At 53.0% G+C, this 14,780-nt stretch overlaps 4 protein-coding genes across 4 annotated transcripts; 1 reads left to right on the forward strand and 3 right to left on the reverse strand.

Annotated features, from left to right (window-relative positions):
* Positions 1 to 323: 323 nt before the first annotated feature.
* On the reverse strand, positions 324 to 2,143 carry ISF_00708 (4-coumarate-CoA ligase 2a; the record flags this gene model as incomplete). Its single annotated transcript, XM_018844315.1, has 3 exons — positions 324 to 912; positions 976 to 1,483; positions 1,564 to 2,143. 3 exons carry the CDS (start codon positions 2,141 to 2,143, stop codon positions 324 to 326), a joined length of 1,677 nt encoding a protein of 558 aa, XP_018708765.1.
* A 967-nt stretch (positions 2,144 to 3,110) lies between these two features.
* On the reverse strand, positions 3,111 to 7,701 carry ISF_00709 (NACHT and TPR domain protein; the record flags this gene model as incomplete). The annotated part of the gene is made up of 3 exons (XM_018844316.1): positions 3,111 to 6,604; positions 6,724 to 7,255; positions 7,339 to 7,701. 3 exons carry the CDS (start codon positions 7,699 to 7,701, stop codon positions 3,111 to 3,113), a joined length of 4,389 nt encoding a protein of 1,462 aa, XP_018708766.1.
* A 3,928-nt stretch (positions 7,702 to 11,629) lies between these two features.
* ISF_00710 (ThiJ/PfpI family protein) lies at positions 11,630 to 12,399 on the forward strand (the record flags this gene model as incomplete). Its single annotated transcript, XM_018844317.1, has 2 exons — positions 11,630 to 12,079; positions 12,166 to 12,399. 2 exons carry the CDS (start codon positions 11,630 to 11,632, stop codon positions 12,397 to 12,399), a joined length of 684 nt encoding a protein of 227 aa, XP_018708767.1.
* Positions 12,400 to 12,488: 89 nt separating this feature from the next.
* ISF_00711 (Lipase, secreted) lies at positions 12,489 to 13,847 on the reverse strand (the record flags this gene model as incomplete). The annotated part of the gene is made up of 1 exon (XM_018844318.1): positions 12,489 to 13,847. One exon carries the CDS (start codon positions 13,845 to 13,847, stop codon positions 12,489 to 12,491), a length of 1,359 nt encoding a protein of 452 aa, XP_018708768.1.
* Positions 13,848 to 14,780: the final 933 nt, after the last annotated feature.

Raw genomic sequence — 14,780 nt, forward strand, 5'->3', positions numbered from 1 at the left:
CAATGCCGACACGTAACTTTACCCCACGCCTTAATGTCCGTCTCGCTGTGCCAAGTTGGCGGGGTCCATGCGGTGCATTACCCGACGGTACCATACCCGACAGCCACCCCCCCTTCACCACATGACAGCATCGCGGGGGGTTTCAGGCCCGTTGTTATCCATATTTGCATTGCACTCCATACAGAGAACGAAGCACAGATACGACCTTGCTTACACATGTTTTGGTCATCATTTCACAATCATATCTTCCCTACTTTCCCTTATCTAACACACCACCATCCCGACCGAGCCCGACCAATACCGGGTATCCGGGTATGCATCTTCTACATCTTTGACATGCGCTTCTCCGACTCGCGCAGCTGCTTCCTCAAAATTTTGCCGCTCGGGCTTCTCGGCACCGCGTCCACAAAGACCAGCCCGCCGCGCAGCTTCTTGTAGTCCGCCACCTTGGCGTGCACGTAGTCCACCAGGCTCTGCTCCGAGATGCTGGCCCCAGGAGTCAGCACGACGAACGCCCGCGGCGCCTCGGTGTCGTTGTAGGGCACACCGATGACTCCCGCGTCACCGACCGCCGGGTGGGCTTCCAGGATGCCCTCGAGCTCGGCGGGCGCGACCTGCAGGCCCTTGTACTTGATCAATTCCTTTTGCGTGCGTGTTAGCTTCCAGCTCGTTGGTGAACGGAGAGTATTCTCTGGCCATCTCGAGGAACTTGCCTTCTTGCGGTCGACAATGTGGTAGAGATTGTTGGCGTCGATGCGCATGATGTCCCCGGTCCGCATCCAGCCGTCCTTTGTAAAAGCCTTCTCGTTGGCCTCGGGGTTCTTATGGTAGCCCTGTGTAACAATCGGTCCCTTAATAAGCACCTCCCCTGACTCCCCCGGCGCCACGTCGTTTCCGTCATCATCAACCAGCCTGTCAAAAAATCGTCAGTCCTTCTCAACAATATCCCCACAAGTTGTCGGCCAAGAACTATACCTCACAGATACGTTCGGCAGCAAGGTTCCTAAGCTGCCCGCCTGCGCCTCGTCGTTGACCGCCGTGTACGTCGCCGCGCCCGTCGTCTCGCTCATGCCCCAGACCTGACCGATCACCAGCTGCGGCATCTTCCTGTTGGCCTCGGCGCGCAGCTCTGCGCTCACCGGCGCCGCGCCGACCGTCGCCGACCGCGCGTGCCGGAACTGGCCCTTGACCGCCGGGTGCTTCGCGATCGCGAGGTAGATGGGCGGCACCGTGAAGAAAGTGCTGATGCGCAGCTCGTCGACATACTTGACGAATGCGGCAAAGTCAAACTTGGGCATCCAGTAGGTCGTCCCGCCGCTGACGGCCTGCGCGACAAAGTAGTTGACCACGCCGGCAATGTGCGCCGCGGGGAGGTGCGCGAGCGTGCGCCTCGACCAGGCCGGCCGGGCGTCCCAGTACTGCCGGTCGCGGGAGCTGGTGAGGAAGATCTCGGCCACCATGTTCAGGTGCGATACAAGCACGCCTAATCACATAGCCATCATTAGCAAAAGCCATTGCCCACAAGCCAACCAATCACACCACAACAGCAAAGATGCGTGTTACCTTTTGGCAGTCCCGTGGTGCCCGACGAGTACAAGATGCAAATCTTGCTTTTCACCAGCTGCCCCTCGTCCGTGACCCTCTCCCAGTCCAACTCCCCTCCGAAATCACACCTCACCCGCTCCTCCTCGGCGCTGTACAGCCTCACCTCCGGGTGCGACTCCAGCACCAGCACGTTCCTCCCGGGTAGGCCCGCCTGCGCCGCCGCCGTCCGCGCGCCCTCCAGCGCGTCCCGGCTGCACACGACCACCCGGCCCGGCCCGTCGCGCAGCTGCCGCGCCAGGTCCGACGGCGTGTTCATCGGCGAGGCCGCCGAGTAGACGCCGCCCGCGGCGACGACGCCGTAGAAGAGGCACGCCAGAGCAGACTGCCCCGAGGACACTACCATGACCACATCGTCGTCTCCGTCAGCTCTGCCGCCGCCACCGATGCCGTACTCGTGCCGGAGGAAGTGGGCGAATTGCTTGGTGAGCGTGCGCGCTCGAGCCTTGGTGATGCCGCGGCCGGGATCGTGCGCCTCGGCGTGCAGGAGTGTGTCTTCATTGGAGCGCGAGTAGCTGTGGTCTTGTCGGCCGGTAAGCATATCTCTGTCTGACTTCTGATGGGGTGTGGAACTCCTCACCAAAGAGAAACGTCAACAAGTCGACGCTGGGTATGTTCAGCGTCTCTTGGCTAGTGTAAATCATGATGGCTGTCGTTGGAAAATCCGGGCTACGAAGACAATGTTTCAGATGAAAGCGACAAGAAAGATCCAACTTAGAAGCAACTGAACTTTATTGAAAATACAAAAACTGCTGATGGATGCCGAGGCAAGTAGGGTCATCCTCCCCGTCGCCTTTATACCCCAGGATCAATCGCCGGCAAGTGGGCTTCTCCCCGCACCAGGCTTTTGTTGATGCGATGGACTCGGCCGTCCAAAAGCCCGGTTGGCCCGAATCAGCCAGCCTCACCAAAATCCCGACGAGACTAGCGCACGTAGCTAAGGTCACAATGGTATGGATTGTAAGGTCTCCAATCCTCATTGGTCAATTGTGTGAGGAGTAGCCCAGTAACAGCACGCCCAGCCGAGCCTTCGCCGTTTTGAAATAGCCGGGGGTGAACTAGCAACGTTGATCAATGTTTTGTTGCGCTGCCCAAACTTTTTTAGTAAGTATTAACCGAGTCGTATACACAATCCGCACTACGACAGTTGCTTACAACTGTTCATCTTCCGTAGTATAGTGGTCAGTATGCAAGCTTGTCACGCTTGAGACCCGGGTTCAATTCCCGGCGGGAGAGAACATCCTCAGGATGTTCTTTTTTGCCTTTTTTTTGTGTTGTACTATTTGCCCCAGCTCTCTCGCTTCTTGTCTTTTCTTACAAAACCGTCATTCATCCACTGGGCATTGGGTGAGTAAGACCCGAGAAGCAACGGGTTAATTGTAGGGCTATGCGCTAACTTTACAGTGTCTAAAAAGAACAAATGAGAAATAAATATAAAAAATGTAGAAGATGTAAGAAAGAAAAGAAATATAAGAATAACGCGGATCAAAAGAATAAGAAGGATAAGTTTAAACCCCCTTCGCCATCCACTCCTTTCGCAACGCCTCCTCCCAGTCCCCGAAAAATTTGATCTCTGATACCTCCAAAATCTCCCCAGTATGAAGAGTGCGGTTCAGCGGCTGTACAACAAACCAATCATGATCGCTTCGACAGATAACATTCTTGCGCCTGTCCTTGTCCCTTGTTGCGTTCCCTTTAGTTTTAATAACGTTCTCCATGCAGCGTAAGCAGAAACACTCCATACAGAACAGACAAATCGTCAGGTCTTCGCTGCATGAGATGTTGTGCAGGCACTGGGCGCAGCTGCGATCCGATAGCTGGATATCCGGCAGTTTGGGCTCTAGCCTTTGCAACACAGGAGACTCGCTCTGCGTAGTCACCATAGAAGCATTGGGGTTGACCCGGCGCATCGATTGTCCTAACGCCTTTGCTCGGCCGACATCTCCCGCCGCCGTCATGAGCCACAGGAGGTTGTCCAAAGCATAGACATCGTTCTCAGGTTCTGAATCCGCAAGCAAGTCCAGGCTGTCTAAAACCAAGGGCTTCAGAATAGCGTTGGAGGCTTGTGTATTCCCAGATAAGTGGTGATAAAGTCCAAGGTATATTGCCGCCATGTTGATGTCAGAGCCTCGAACGTTCAGCGGCGTGTCTGTGCCTTGGTGTTTATCTTGCTGGTCTCGTACAACCTCCAGCCTCTTCACCCAATCCGCAGCCTCTTTCGAGTTTATTCCTGCATGTAAAAGCTGTCTTTTGTACAAAGCAGCCAAACGCTGGAAGGAGATGGCATGCGCTTGCCGAACGATAATGGTTCCTCTTGGGCGGTATTCATCGAAGGAGATTCGCTCAAAGAGAGCTAAGGCTTCCTCCATTAAATGGCTGTATGCATATACAGCACCATAGGCAAGACGCAGATATTGGTAAATGACTAGATCTCGAGCGTCGTGTGCGGTCCAAATGGACATTTCCAGCAGTTGGAGGATGGACGATGTCTTTCCCGTTGTGCTGGCAGCCTTTGGAATCCAGTCAAGAACCAGACGTTTATTCGCTTGCCCGAGAAACATCTCCACTAAACGATTTTCTCCCTGAGTCTTCTTTGCGACTTGCAATGACATCTGCTCAACGGTTCTCATCATTTCCGAGTGCATGTTCTCGTTGTAGAGAGTCTCCAGATATCCGACCTCGGATTGAAACTGTTCCGACGGATTCAGCTTAACAGCAGTGGCAGCTGCAATTGCCTTGCGGTAGTATTCCAGCGACTCTTCGACTTGAAATGTGTGATAGTAGCATTGCGCTATGAGATAGTAGTCCTTGTACAGCCTCCATTTGCTGCGCTGACTTGCGTCTGCGGTAAATCTGCCATCGGCAGTGGCTTGCTCTTCAAGGACAACACATTCCAGTGCCATGTCAAGGGCCTCGACGTATCTTCTGTCTTTGGAAAGACAGTAGGCAATTCTTCCGTAGGTAAGCAGCTTGTTGTTATCCATTTCCAAGGCTTTGTTATAATGTGCGAGTGCGTCGTCGTGCCTACCCAGGGTCAAGTACGTGCTTCCAATTCTTCGGTGCCACACTCCTGTCTCTGGATAGCCAGTCCATTCGGACGCCTTCGCAATCCTTTCATCGAGAGAAAGTTCAAGCCAGTGGTTTTCGGCTCCAGAACAGTTGTAGCCAGACGCCATTAGCGCGGCACTTTGCACAATGTCGAAGCAAAAAACGGTCGGAATGTAGCCTTCAAAGTCTGCGCAGAGCCATGCTTTCGCGTACTGACGACCAATCGGTTCGGAAATCTTGGATGGTTTCTCTGCCAGTGACAGTGCAAAGTCTTTGGAAGGGCCAGTCAAGCAACCGACTACATCAACGTCGGAAAACCAACGCAGGATGCCCGAAAGATTATATTCATTCAGAACTTCCAAGCCTTCGTTGTTCTTCAAGTAGAGAAAGGTCCATTCGTTGATGGTCGCTTCATCCAGCAGCATGGCGACGATCTGCGGCGCCAATTCCCTCTTGTCGCTGGCATTGACGACAGCAGGGTCCAGCGCAGCAAGGTGCTCTTGCCAGTACCACGCAGCATATTGCTTGATAGCTCCCTTTCCTGGACCGAGATTGAACTTTTCAAACCATTGCATGTCAGAAAAGATTCTGAGGCAAGTTTTCACAATGTGTAGGCGTGCTTCCACATTGTCAAAATGAATTGTTGGTTTGAACAAAGCGCTGGCCATGTTTTCCGAAAAGTTTCTGAAGAATGCGCGAACCGTACTATGAAAGAAGCTCACAGATGTGGTGGATTTCTTGGATCGGTACTCTATTTCATTGGAAATCGGGGCGAAGTCAATGCTCTGTGCTGCACTACTGGGGGAGCTGGCACCGGATGACATGCTCAACCGTCGAATCGCTTCTTCCTGCCCTTTTGGCATTATCTTCCCCTTTGGCATCAGGGCTTTCCCTGATCCGATGATTTCGCCCGGAGCAACACGTCTCTCTGGATTCGACTTTGAGACCGGGATGGTCTCCCTCCGCGAGAGGCGCTGCTTTCTTTCAAACTCTTTGATGAGGTCATCTGTTGTAAGACCATCTTCTCGTTCGAGCTCAAAGAAGCATGCGTATTGACCTCTTAGAAGCTCTTCAAGGCGAAAAGGAAGATCTCCAAACTGTAGGATAAGGACCGCTTCAAGCTGCTCCAACGAAAGTGCCTCCTCTGCGCAGACCATCCAACGCAGCATTTCGTTGAGGTCTTCTGCTTCTTCTGGGGATATCGCTTCAGAGAGACTTTCCAGCGTCCGTAGCAGCATGCCGTCAATTTCTTTTGGAAACGTCTCCAGGCTTTTCCGGATGGACCTTGGATGACGCTTGCGATTCACCTCAGCCAGCATGAATTTGGCGAGAATGAAAAGACCGTCAACTTGCTTTTCCATAGTGGCAATGATCTCTTGTCTGAATTCTGGAGTGTTGGCTGCCAATATTCGGGATTGTGCAACCCCATTCGCAATGTATGCGGCGACGTCACGGCCGCTTCGGTCCGTGGTTATTTGAATTGTGTTGAAAACGTCGCCTTTTCCGCTAGGATCCAACCTTTCCGTGATATTTTCCGTCATATATGAGCGTCCGACAAGAGCAACGTGTATATTTGTAGCCGACTGGCTATCTATGTTATCGCTGGGCGCAAGCTGAAATAGAAGTTGGTCAATTTCGTCGTGGTAGGCTTCGTCGATTCCATCTAAAAAAATGTACGTCGGCGTAGCGCGCTCAGAGTTTTGGAACGGTTGAACAAGCAACCGCCGAAAAGCACTGGCAACCGTTTTGATCTCCTCGGCACTTTGGAGACTATTCGTGAGAGCCTTGGCATAGGTTGCGTCGCTTTCACTCATTTGATAGGCGACATCGCGGATTGCCTGCAGGACCGATTTGGTTTCAGGATTATTCTCTCTGAAGAAGAAGTAGGCCATGTTTCCAAGGTTCTCAATGCCCCATTGAATGAGGCGTGCGGTGAGAAAGGACTTTCCGGTGCCTGTGGGAAAGGGAGTTAGCACGAGGATAGAGAGGATAGAGGATAGCGGGCCGTGGCATCAAAGGTCAAGGGTGAAGAAGGGTGGCCTGATTCTTAATAGATAGAGCGAAATTGCTTACCTGGACTTCCGCATATCCAGATATGCTTCTTCTCGCCGGCTATCCAAGATAGCAGCGTCTCATCTTCCAGAATCCAGTCGCCGGTGCCGGCGATTCTCAATTTTGTAAAGGCCTGGTAAAAGTCGTCCGCGAATGGTGACGGCTCCAGAACAGCTTTTAATTTGTCGCGCTGGTAAAGATCAATTTGGCCAAGATGGTCGAGTCGAAGGTTCCTAACATTTTCATTGACGAGAGTGACAAGAGTCTCTACCCTCTCGGTGGTATCGTGAAGCATGGAGACACTGCCATAGGTTTCGGCCAAGACCAATTTCTCCTCTCCAGTAGTCAGAGCTTGCAACCTCTCCAGGGCTTCCTTGACAGGGCTGCCGACTCCAAAGAGCCGCTTGAAGTAAGCCTTGAACCTGCCACGACGGACTTCTTGTGTGGAAATAACCAGCACTTCGAACAAGGTTGCCATGATGTTTGTCAGCTTCTCCTTGAGCGGTGGGGACAGCTTATATTGAGTATATATGTTTAAACGGGCAGTAAAGTCCTGTTTATTCATTAGTATACGACTCAAATAGGGAGGATGGATAGCTTAGGTAGGGTCAAGATCAAGATCTGACAGAGGCATACCTGTAGTTGCTCAAAGAGGTCAATAATACCATCGTACATAGCACTGGTATCTTTCGCAGCCTTAATGAGATACATAACGGCACTGAAGATGTTTTGGGCAGGCGGGAATCCCTCTTCAGCAATTCCTGCAGCGATTTCGCCGATAACTTCGACGGGCTTCATGGCGGCCGCCATGGCACCGAATACGGCGTGGCGTTTGGCACGGAAGGCTGCAAACTGTGCATTCTGTAGTTCGACCTGCTTAATGAGCTGGTCGACGGTTGTTATCTTAGGCGATATAAAGTTATCCAGCTGTATCTTTGAGGACGATTCCGAGTATCGCCTCGCTGCCTCGGAGGCGATGGCTGCGAATCGGGTGTCCATGCTGGCTGTTGTGAGCCCGTAAACGTGATGGGGAGCTCTCGGGAGTGGCGCAACGCTACAATCGTGGTGGTTCGGATCAGGACTTGTCGAGTCCTTTTAAAGACCCAAGAAGTGGCAAACGGGGTGTCAGACGGCAGAGACCGCATCTGGTCTCGTCGAAGCGCCTTGTAACGGGGAGTCAGGTGCGGAGTCTTGATGGCAGGTCATCTGGGGCGCAGCCTGCACTGGCCCTTCAGGCTGAGGCTGGTGACAGGGGGCAAGAGCCACCTAACAAAGATCAACAGTAGCAAGCATCCTAAGGTTAATTCGTGCAGAAGGTGACAATCATTTCTTCTTATTTTCCCTACTTTTTTTCTAATTTCTCTATCTGCCATGGAGTAAGCATGTACTCATTAAATATCTGCTTGTAGAGGCGTAGGCAGCAGCCGCACTTTCGAAGAGACTCCTCTCTACAATATAGACAAACAGACTGAAAGTCTAACACAATTGCTGCTACAAGTCACAAAGGGTAATCCGTCTTTCTTCCTACTCGCACATGCGCTGATACCTTTGTGCGACACATTTTTTCCACTTTCTACGTCACACATAGCGGCAAAGCTACAAAGGCATAGGCTTCACCTCTGTCGACTCTCGTGCCTGTCCATCTTGGGTCTGCCAGGCCAGCCTCGTTAGTCATTGCGCGACTGAATCGTAGGGTCGACGTGATTCCCTCCACTAACTGGCCCCATGCACCTTGTGCAAAAAGGCGATGTGGACTTTCCCCATAAACACGGCGATTGGTTAGTTATGGTGGATGATACAATATTTCACGTTACAAGCAGCTACCAGATTGGTCATTTCAGCAGAGAACCACTGTCCCATGGCGGGGCACTACTGTGTACGTACTCTTTTATCCCTACATAAGACGGCTCGATTTACATCTAAAATAGAACTTAAAAACGTACTTTGTATCTTTTCTGATCACTAGCACGGCCGATTCTACACATATGTTATCGAAGAACTGGCATTGCGGATCGCACCTCGCCGCGGTTTTTGAGTTGTTCAACCCAATGCGACCAGGGGATTCCGGCTTGGAGAGCATCTCGGGTCTCCACGCCAGAATGAATCCTTATGCGGTCTGTACCAGCAACTTTTCTTCTCTAGCAGCATCTGGGCACCGCAAGAATTCTAGCTCCTGCGTACTCCGCTGGATCGACGTGAAACAAGAGACCCTTGTTTGCGTAGGCGCCATTTTCCTCTTCCATTTCGAGAATATTAATCTGCAATACCTCAGGGTTCGTATCTGCAGGCACTTTGTGGTCAAAGGTCACCCCCTGGCGTTGGCTTCATAATCCAGCCCAAGTATCCGTCCCGGACAGCCAAGCCGTCCGTGCCAGGGCAAGGAGCTACACCGTACACTGCTTGGTATGCTAAAGCAGCAAGCTTTGGCCCAGCCGGCTGTGGAAACGTCGGTGTGGCAGCAGAGGTCTGCCACAAAATTCCTGGAAGGAGTTTATCGATGCTGACCTTTGGCCCCTCTGTTTGAATCCGTAAAGGTCGACTTAATGGTGGTGGATGTGTCGGGTGCGGAACATCAAGGCAGCAAGGAGGGTTGAAAAGTTGTAAGCCATCATACAGGCGTGCTATGTTTGCGATGAGGAAGGAAAGTTGGCATAGGCTGCTTCTATGGGAACTGGGCAGTGAAAAGTGGCGAGCTGCTAAGAATATGATCGGGTGGCTTCTTATCCACTATGGCAGCCTACATCGGCCCCGCCAGCCGCAGATTGGGGGCTCCGTTTTTGTTTGAGGCTACTTTTAGCAAATTCTTTGTTGCAATACATGCTCTTGTGTATCATATTGCGTTCTACAAAGCAAAACTCGCCTGGCTTATATCACTTTTGTGATTCGTGTATCCCGTTGAGTGCGCGAATGCGACAGTAGCTCATAGGGAACTCAACTAATTAAAAACGTAAAATAACCTAGCTACTAGGTTTTGTGATGTTCCTTAGTCTGTTAATGTACCTTTTACGTCCGCAAATACACATCGCTACGTGTAGATCCAAGTTATAATCCCTGTTTTCCTCTACTGAAATGTACGTCTCTGTTAGCGGATAGAATACTTCGCGGAACCTTGACGCACTCAAAGGGATGGCATGCCGCCTGGGCTGCGATCTCAGCGTATCAAGGGCCTGGGGGCGTGAAATGGTAAGCGTCAAGAGGCGTCTTGACGATTATGGTACTGCGGTGCATAGAGAATGGGTATTCTCGGTCGACAGGGTCGTAGAGAAACTCGAGTTATGCCTAAGTACAGACGGAGAGCCATGGAACTTATCACAGCCTCGTGAGGCGGAAACAGAAACGGCCACATCCTACGACTTATTTAAGAACGTTAGATGTGCCGGTGCCTCCACTCAACTACATCCTAGCTAATAAGCGACTTCTAGAGGAGCTCCATGGGTTTGCGTTTTCGATCGATGAAAGAATGAGGATCTCCCGAGCACGGTGGATGGCCTACGGTGCACTTATTACAGCTATCCAAGGGGGCCCTAGTCTCAGGAAGAGCAGTCCAATTCAACTGTGTCACTAGCGCAGTTTCAGCGCCGTTCACTGATCAGACAAGATGTAACTATCCGTAACTACCTAGCGGTCGAGATGAGACGTAAAATCTGTGAGTCGTATCTTCTCAAGCAACCTGATGGTCGATGATCAATAGTTGGGTCACTGCTCCACGTCATTCTTTGTATGTGTGCCTTCGTACATATGAGTCACTACGGGTCTCTAGGATGCCTTTAACACCTCTCATCGCATATTCGTGCTATAGAGTTATCGACACAATTGTGCCCTGTTGCACAAGTGAGGCTTCGCCAGGCGATAAGAACTGTACCAGTACTGAAAATATCTCTTATAGTTTACAAAAAGCCAGGTTGATATCCAACTTGACTTTTGTAAAAGACTTTGAGAAAACTGAAGAAAACTGAAGAAAACTGAAGAAAACTGAAGAAAACTGAAGAAAAAAAACTGGTGGCATTACAAGTCCATGCACGATTATGAAGGCGGTTACATGCAGTGTTCCCCCTTATATCCGCTGCCGCTCGGTCCTACGCAACTCAGATTCGAAGGCTATTTTGGCCGAAACTCGAAGCTTGGGAGTAGCGCTCTACCAACGACCGTTCTGAACCATGTCTGGTAGATCTCGCAATAGGCAATAAAAGCATAGACAGGATTGAAGCCTCCCAGGATCCTTTGTAATGTGCTCCTTGTAGCCTGTCAAATCAAACTCAGCAAACAGTCTCCTCGCAAGCTGATATGGCAAATTGCTGACAGTGCCGTTTGAGTTTAGCTGGAGTCCAGAGAAGACTTCGCCGGCGCCATGTACATCCGACAAGCTGAAAGTCTAAGACACGGCGGTTCGTGCAGAATCAAAAGCCAGTGATGCAAAAGATAGCGTGGTAAGAGTCCTTGTGGGATAACGGAGAGTGGCATGCCAAGAAGCGGGATACCGATGCAAACCCCAATTAAAGTCAACGCCGACCGGACGGCCGACGTGTTTAGAGCCCGGTCGCATGTCCGACACAGAACTTTTTAAAGAGGACAACCATACAATGATAATAGATATCTTCTTAGTGGAGCCGGCATTTTTTCGTTTTCGTTTTTTTTTTTTTTTTAAATTTTCATTTGCTCCAAGTAATAGACCAATCCAAAGTCGGCTGCAGCCTCGCACCTCTGCCTGTTGCGTCGCCACGGCATGGTGGGGGGGCCGACAACCGTTTTAAGACGCGGCTTTCCCCCAGACCAAATGCTCTCGCTTCTCGCACGCTCCTTTTCTTTTCCTTTAATGCCAACCACATCCTTGTTCCTGCCTAAGCTTGTTTCTTTATTTCTTTATTTCTTTCTTGTTGTCTTGTTCTTCTCTATTTAACCTTTCACACCCACCCGCCACCCTTCAATCATGGCCAGCGTCGTATCTACAACCCCACCATCTTCACCACCACTCAAGTACGCTGTGGCCCTCTTCAACGGCTTCCAGCTGCTCGACGCAGCCGGCCCGCTCGATGTGCTCGCCATGCTGTCGCCGCTGGTGCCCGGCATTGAAGTTGTTATACTCGCACAGACGCTCGCGCCCGTCACGTCGCGGACGAAGCGACCAGGCTCCGTCGGCCAGGAAATTGTGCCCACTCACACCTTTGACACTGCTCCCGACGACATCGAGGTTCTCTTGATCCCCGGAGGCGGTGGCACGCGCGACCACGATGGAACGCAGGCGCTGGTTGACTACGCCGCCAAGACGTTTCCGAAGCTCCGGTACTTTTTGACCGTTTGCACCGGCGCCGCGCTGGCCGTCCGCGCCGGTCTCCTGGATGGCAGAAGGGCGACGACGAATAAACTTGCGTTTGACTGGGTAAATACCATCTCCTTTATTTTTCTACTTGGATACCTGTCTTTCCCCCTCAGCATTGCCAGGCAAATACTGACTTTATGTTGTAGGTCGCCTCCCTCGGTCCCAAGGTAAACTGGGTCCGACATGCTCGCTGGGTCAGTGATGGAAACATATGGACTTCATCGGGCATCTCGGCTGGGATCGACATGACATTAGCTTTTGTCGCCGCTCAGTACGGCGAGAAGACCGCAGACACTGTCGCCTACAGACAGGAGTACATCCGGAACAAGGACCCAAACAACGACCCCTTTGCACCTGACTCGATGAAGCAAGACCAATAGATTCCCTATATTTAGACTAACTATTTCAGCCACGCTGTGTTTCACAACCGGCGCGCCTCAAAATACACATGATACTCTCTCACCATCTTCTAGCCAAACATGAATGACCCAACAGGCTTGCCCACCAAGTCCAAGAGCGCATCCAGGATGAACTTTGGCACAACCTCCACCGTGGCCATATTCAACAACGAGGAGAGGGTCGTCTCCCTCGAGCACCCAGGTTTGGGCGCCTCGCCCTCCATGATCCGCTTCAACCACGCGAGCGCGCGCGGTGCGCCCGTAGCCATGGCGCTGCCGTGCTCTGACGCCTCGTCGCGGACGTACTCGACGGTCGCGCCGCCCGCGCAGTACTTGTCGTACAGCGCGTCCGAATCTGCGACAGGACTCACCTCGTCGTGCACTGACTTGTACCAGTACAGGGGAATGCGCGGTGCCGCGTGCCCGAGCGAAACCTCTTCCAGGATACCCACCGCCACCGGATCCGTGTACACGAACCGCGGGTCCTCAAACATGCCCATGACGTCGCGGAACATGAACATCTCAATGTCGGCGAGCAGACACTGCCGCCGTGTGGCGTCAAAATCCGCACGATCCGCGGGCTTGAGCTGCTTGTCGACCACCGTCTTGAGCGCCGCGTATTGATGCGACAGGCCGTTGATGCCCGTCGCGATGAGTCCGGCGAGCGGCCCGCCGTTGGTCGCTGTGACCACGTTTGTGATATTAGGCGTGGTACCGCCGATCGCGGCGCCGGCGATGCGCAGCTCCGGCGCGTAGCTTGGCTGCAGCTCGGCCGCCCACGTCGTCGCCATGCTGCCCGCCGAGTACCCCCACATGGCCACCGTCGCGTCCGCCTCGATGCCCGTCAAGTTACCCGAGCGCAGCGCCGCGCGGATGCCGTCGAGTACGGCCTGCCCGGCGAGTCGGTGCGCGAGGTACAGCGCCTCCGGCCCCTCGTAGTCCGGCAGCACCACGACCCAGCCCTGCTCGAGCGCAGCCTCGACGGGCAGCAGCTCGGCCTGCGTGAGCACGGTGCCCTCCGCGGAGGCCCGCTGCAGACCGTACGACGGCGCGCAGTCGGGCGACGCCGAGTCCTCGGCGACCTGGTACGACAGCACCCGGCCAAAGTTAGCGTCGTGCGGCACCAGCACTGTCAGCACGGTCGCGGTCGCGTTGCCGAGATTGTCCGCGGTGCGGTACTGGAGTTGGTAGGAGCCGGCGAGGTGCACGGGGTCGAGGCCAAAGGCGGCGATGGAGGCCGGGGGCGCGCGGTGGCGCAGGATGTCGCCGGGGCGGGACGAGGGGATGTCGGAGGGCACGGAGTAGAAAGGGTCCTGGCTGGGAACGATGGGTGCGTCTCGGGGGTCGTGAGGTAGCGGGGGGGCGCACTCGGCGACGAGGGCGGCGTAGGCACCGACGAGGGCGGCGGAGAGGAGACGCTTTCCCAGCATGATTGCGAAATTGGAGAAAGGAATGCTGACAATGAAGAGTCCCGTCAATGGGAGTTTTTCTCTTTATTTATCTTTTCTCGACGAGATGAGCTAGACTATCACCTCTTAACACCTCCGTGTAAATCGGACCGTCTTCACATGCTCGCGCTGACGTCCTGCATGAATTCTCTATAATATCATCTTACCCCTGCAGCAGCGCCCACCTCAATTTCTTCTTCATTGGCTCATCTTGACCCCAACCCCACGATCCGTCGCCGATAGTGTGCCCTTTGCCGAAATTGCAACGTGTTTGCCCTGCAGAAGACGGATTTATATCCGGGGATGAAGTCGACGTCCGGGTTGAGCCCGTGTGACCGGACCACATGCTGCTACAGAAACTCGCCATTTTACCCGTCGGCCTAAAATAAAGAAACAATAACTTGTAGCAGACGGCTAACCCGTCCCCCTTTTCCGCGTGGACTGATCCTGATAAACCCAACGGTCCTTGTTAGTGCCGAGGGCATCGTAACACGCGAGAGCTAGTTCGTGTCGTGCATCGGAGCCAGATTCTGGTATTGTTCAAGTCCCCGGACGCCTCGCGGGGCTAGTTCTATGAAACCGGCTGAACATTCCCGTGCTATGGCGTGGCTTTTTGCTGCTGTGCTGGCAATATTCAATATTGCCAGCTTTTCCCCCATTCAATCGATCGTTCTCCGCAAAGGGGCATACCGAGATGAGCCAACCCCGGCGACTGGAGACTTTTCAAGGTATTGGAGCAGTCCTTTCGAGGCACAATTATTGGCTGCCGTTTTCTTTTGTATGCCATAAACCGTTTAGAGTTCGTCAGAGGGTCGCAGTGCCATATCTGCTTGTCGAGCCATCCCCTCGCGCTCGGCCCGAGATGCATCAAACCAAAAAAAATGCCCCAGCCGTACTTGCACTGCTGGACACAGT

The sequence above is a fragment of the Cordyceps fumosorosea genome (assembly GCF_001636725.1).
Source record: "Cordyceps fumosorosea ARSEF 2679 chromosome Unknown scaffold_1, whole genome shotgun sequence".
NCBI classification, from domain to species: Eukaryota; Fungi; Ascomycota; class Sordariomycetes; order Hypocreales; family Cordycipitaceae; genus Cordyceps; species Cordyceps fumosorosea.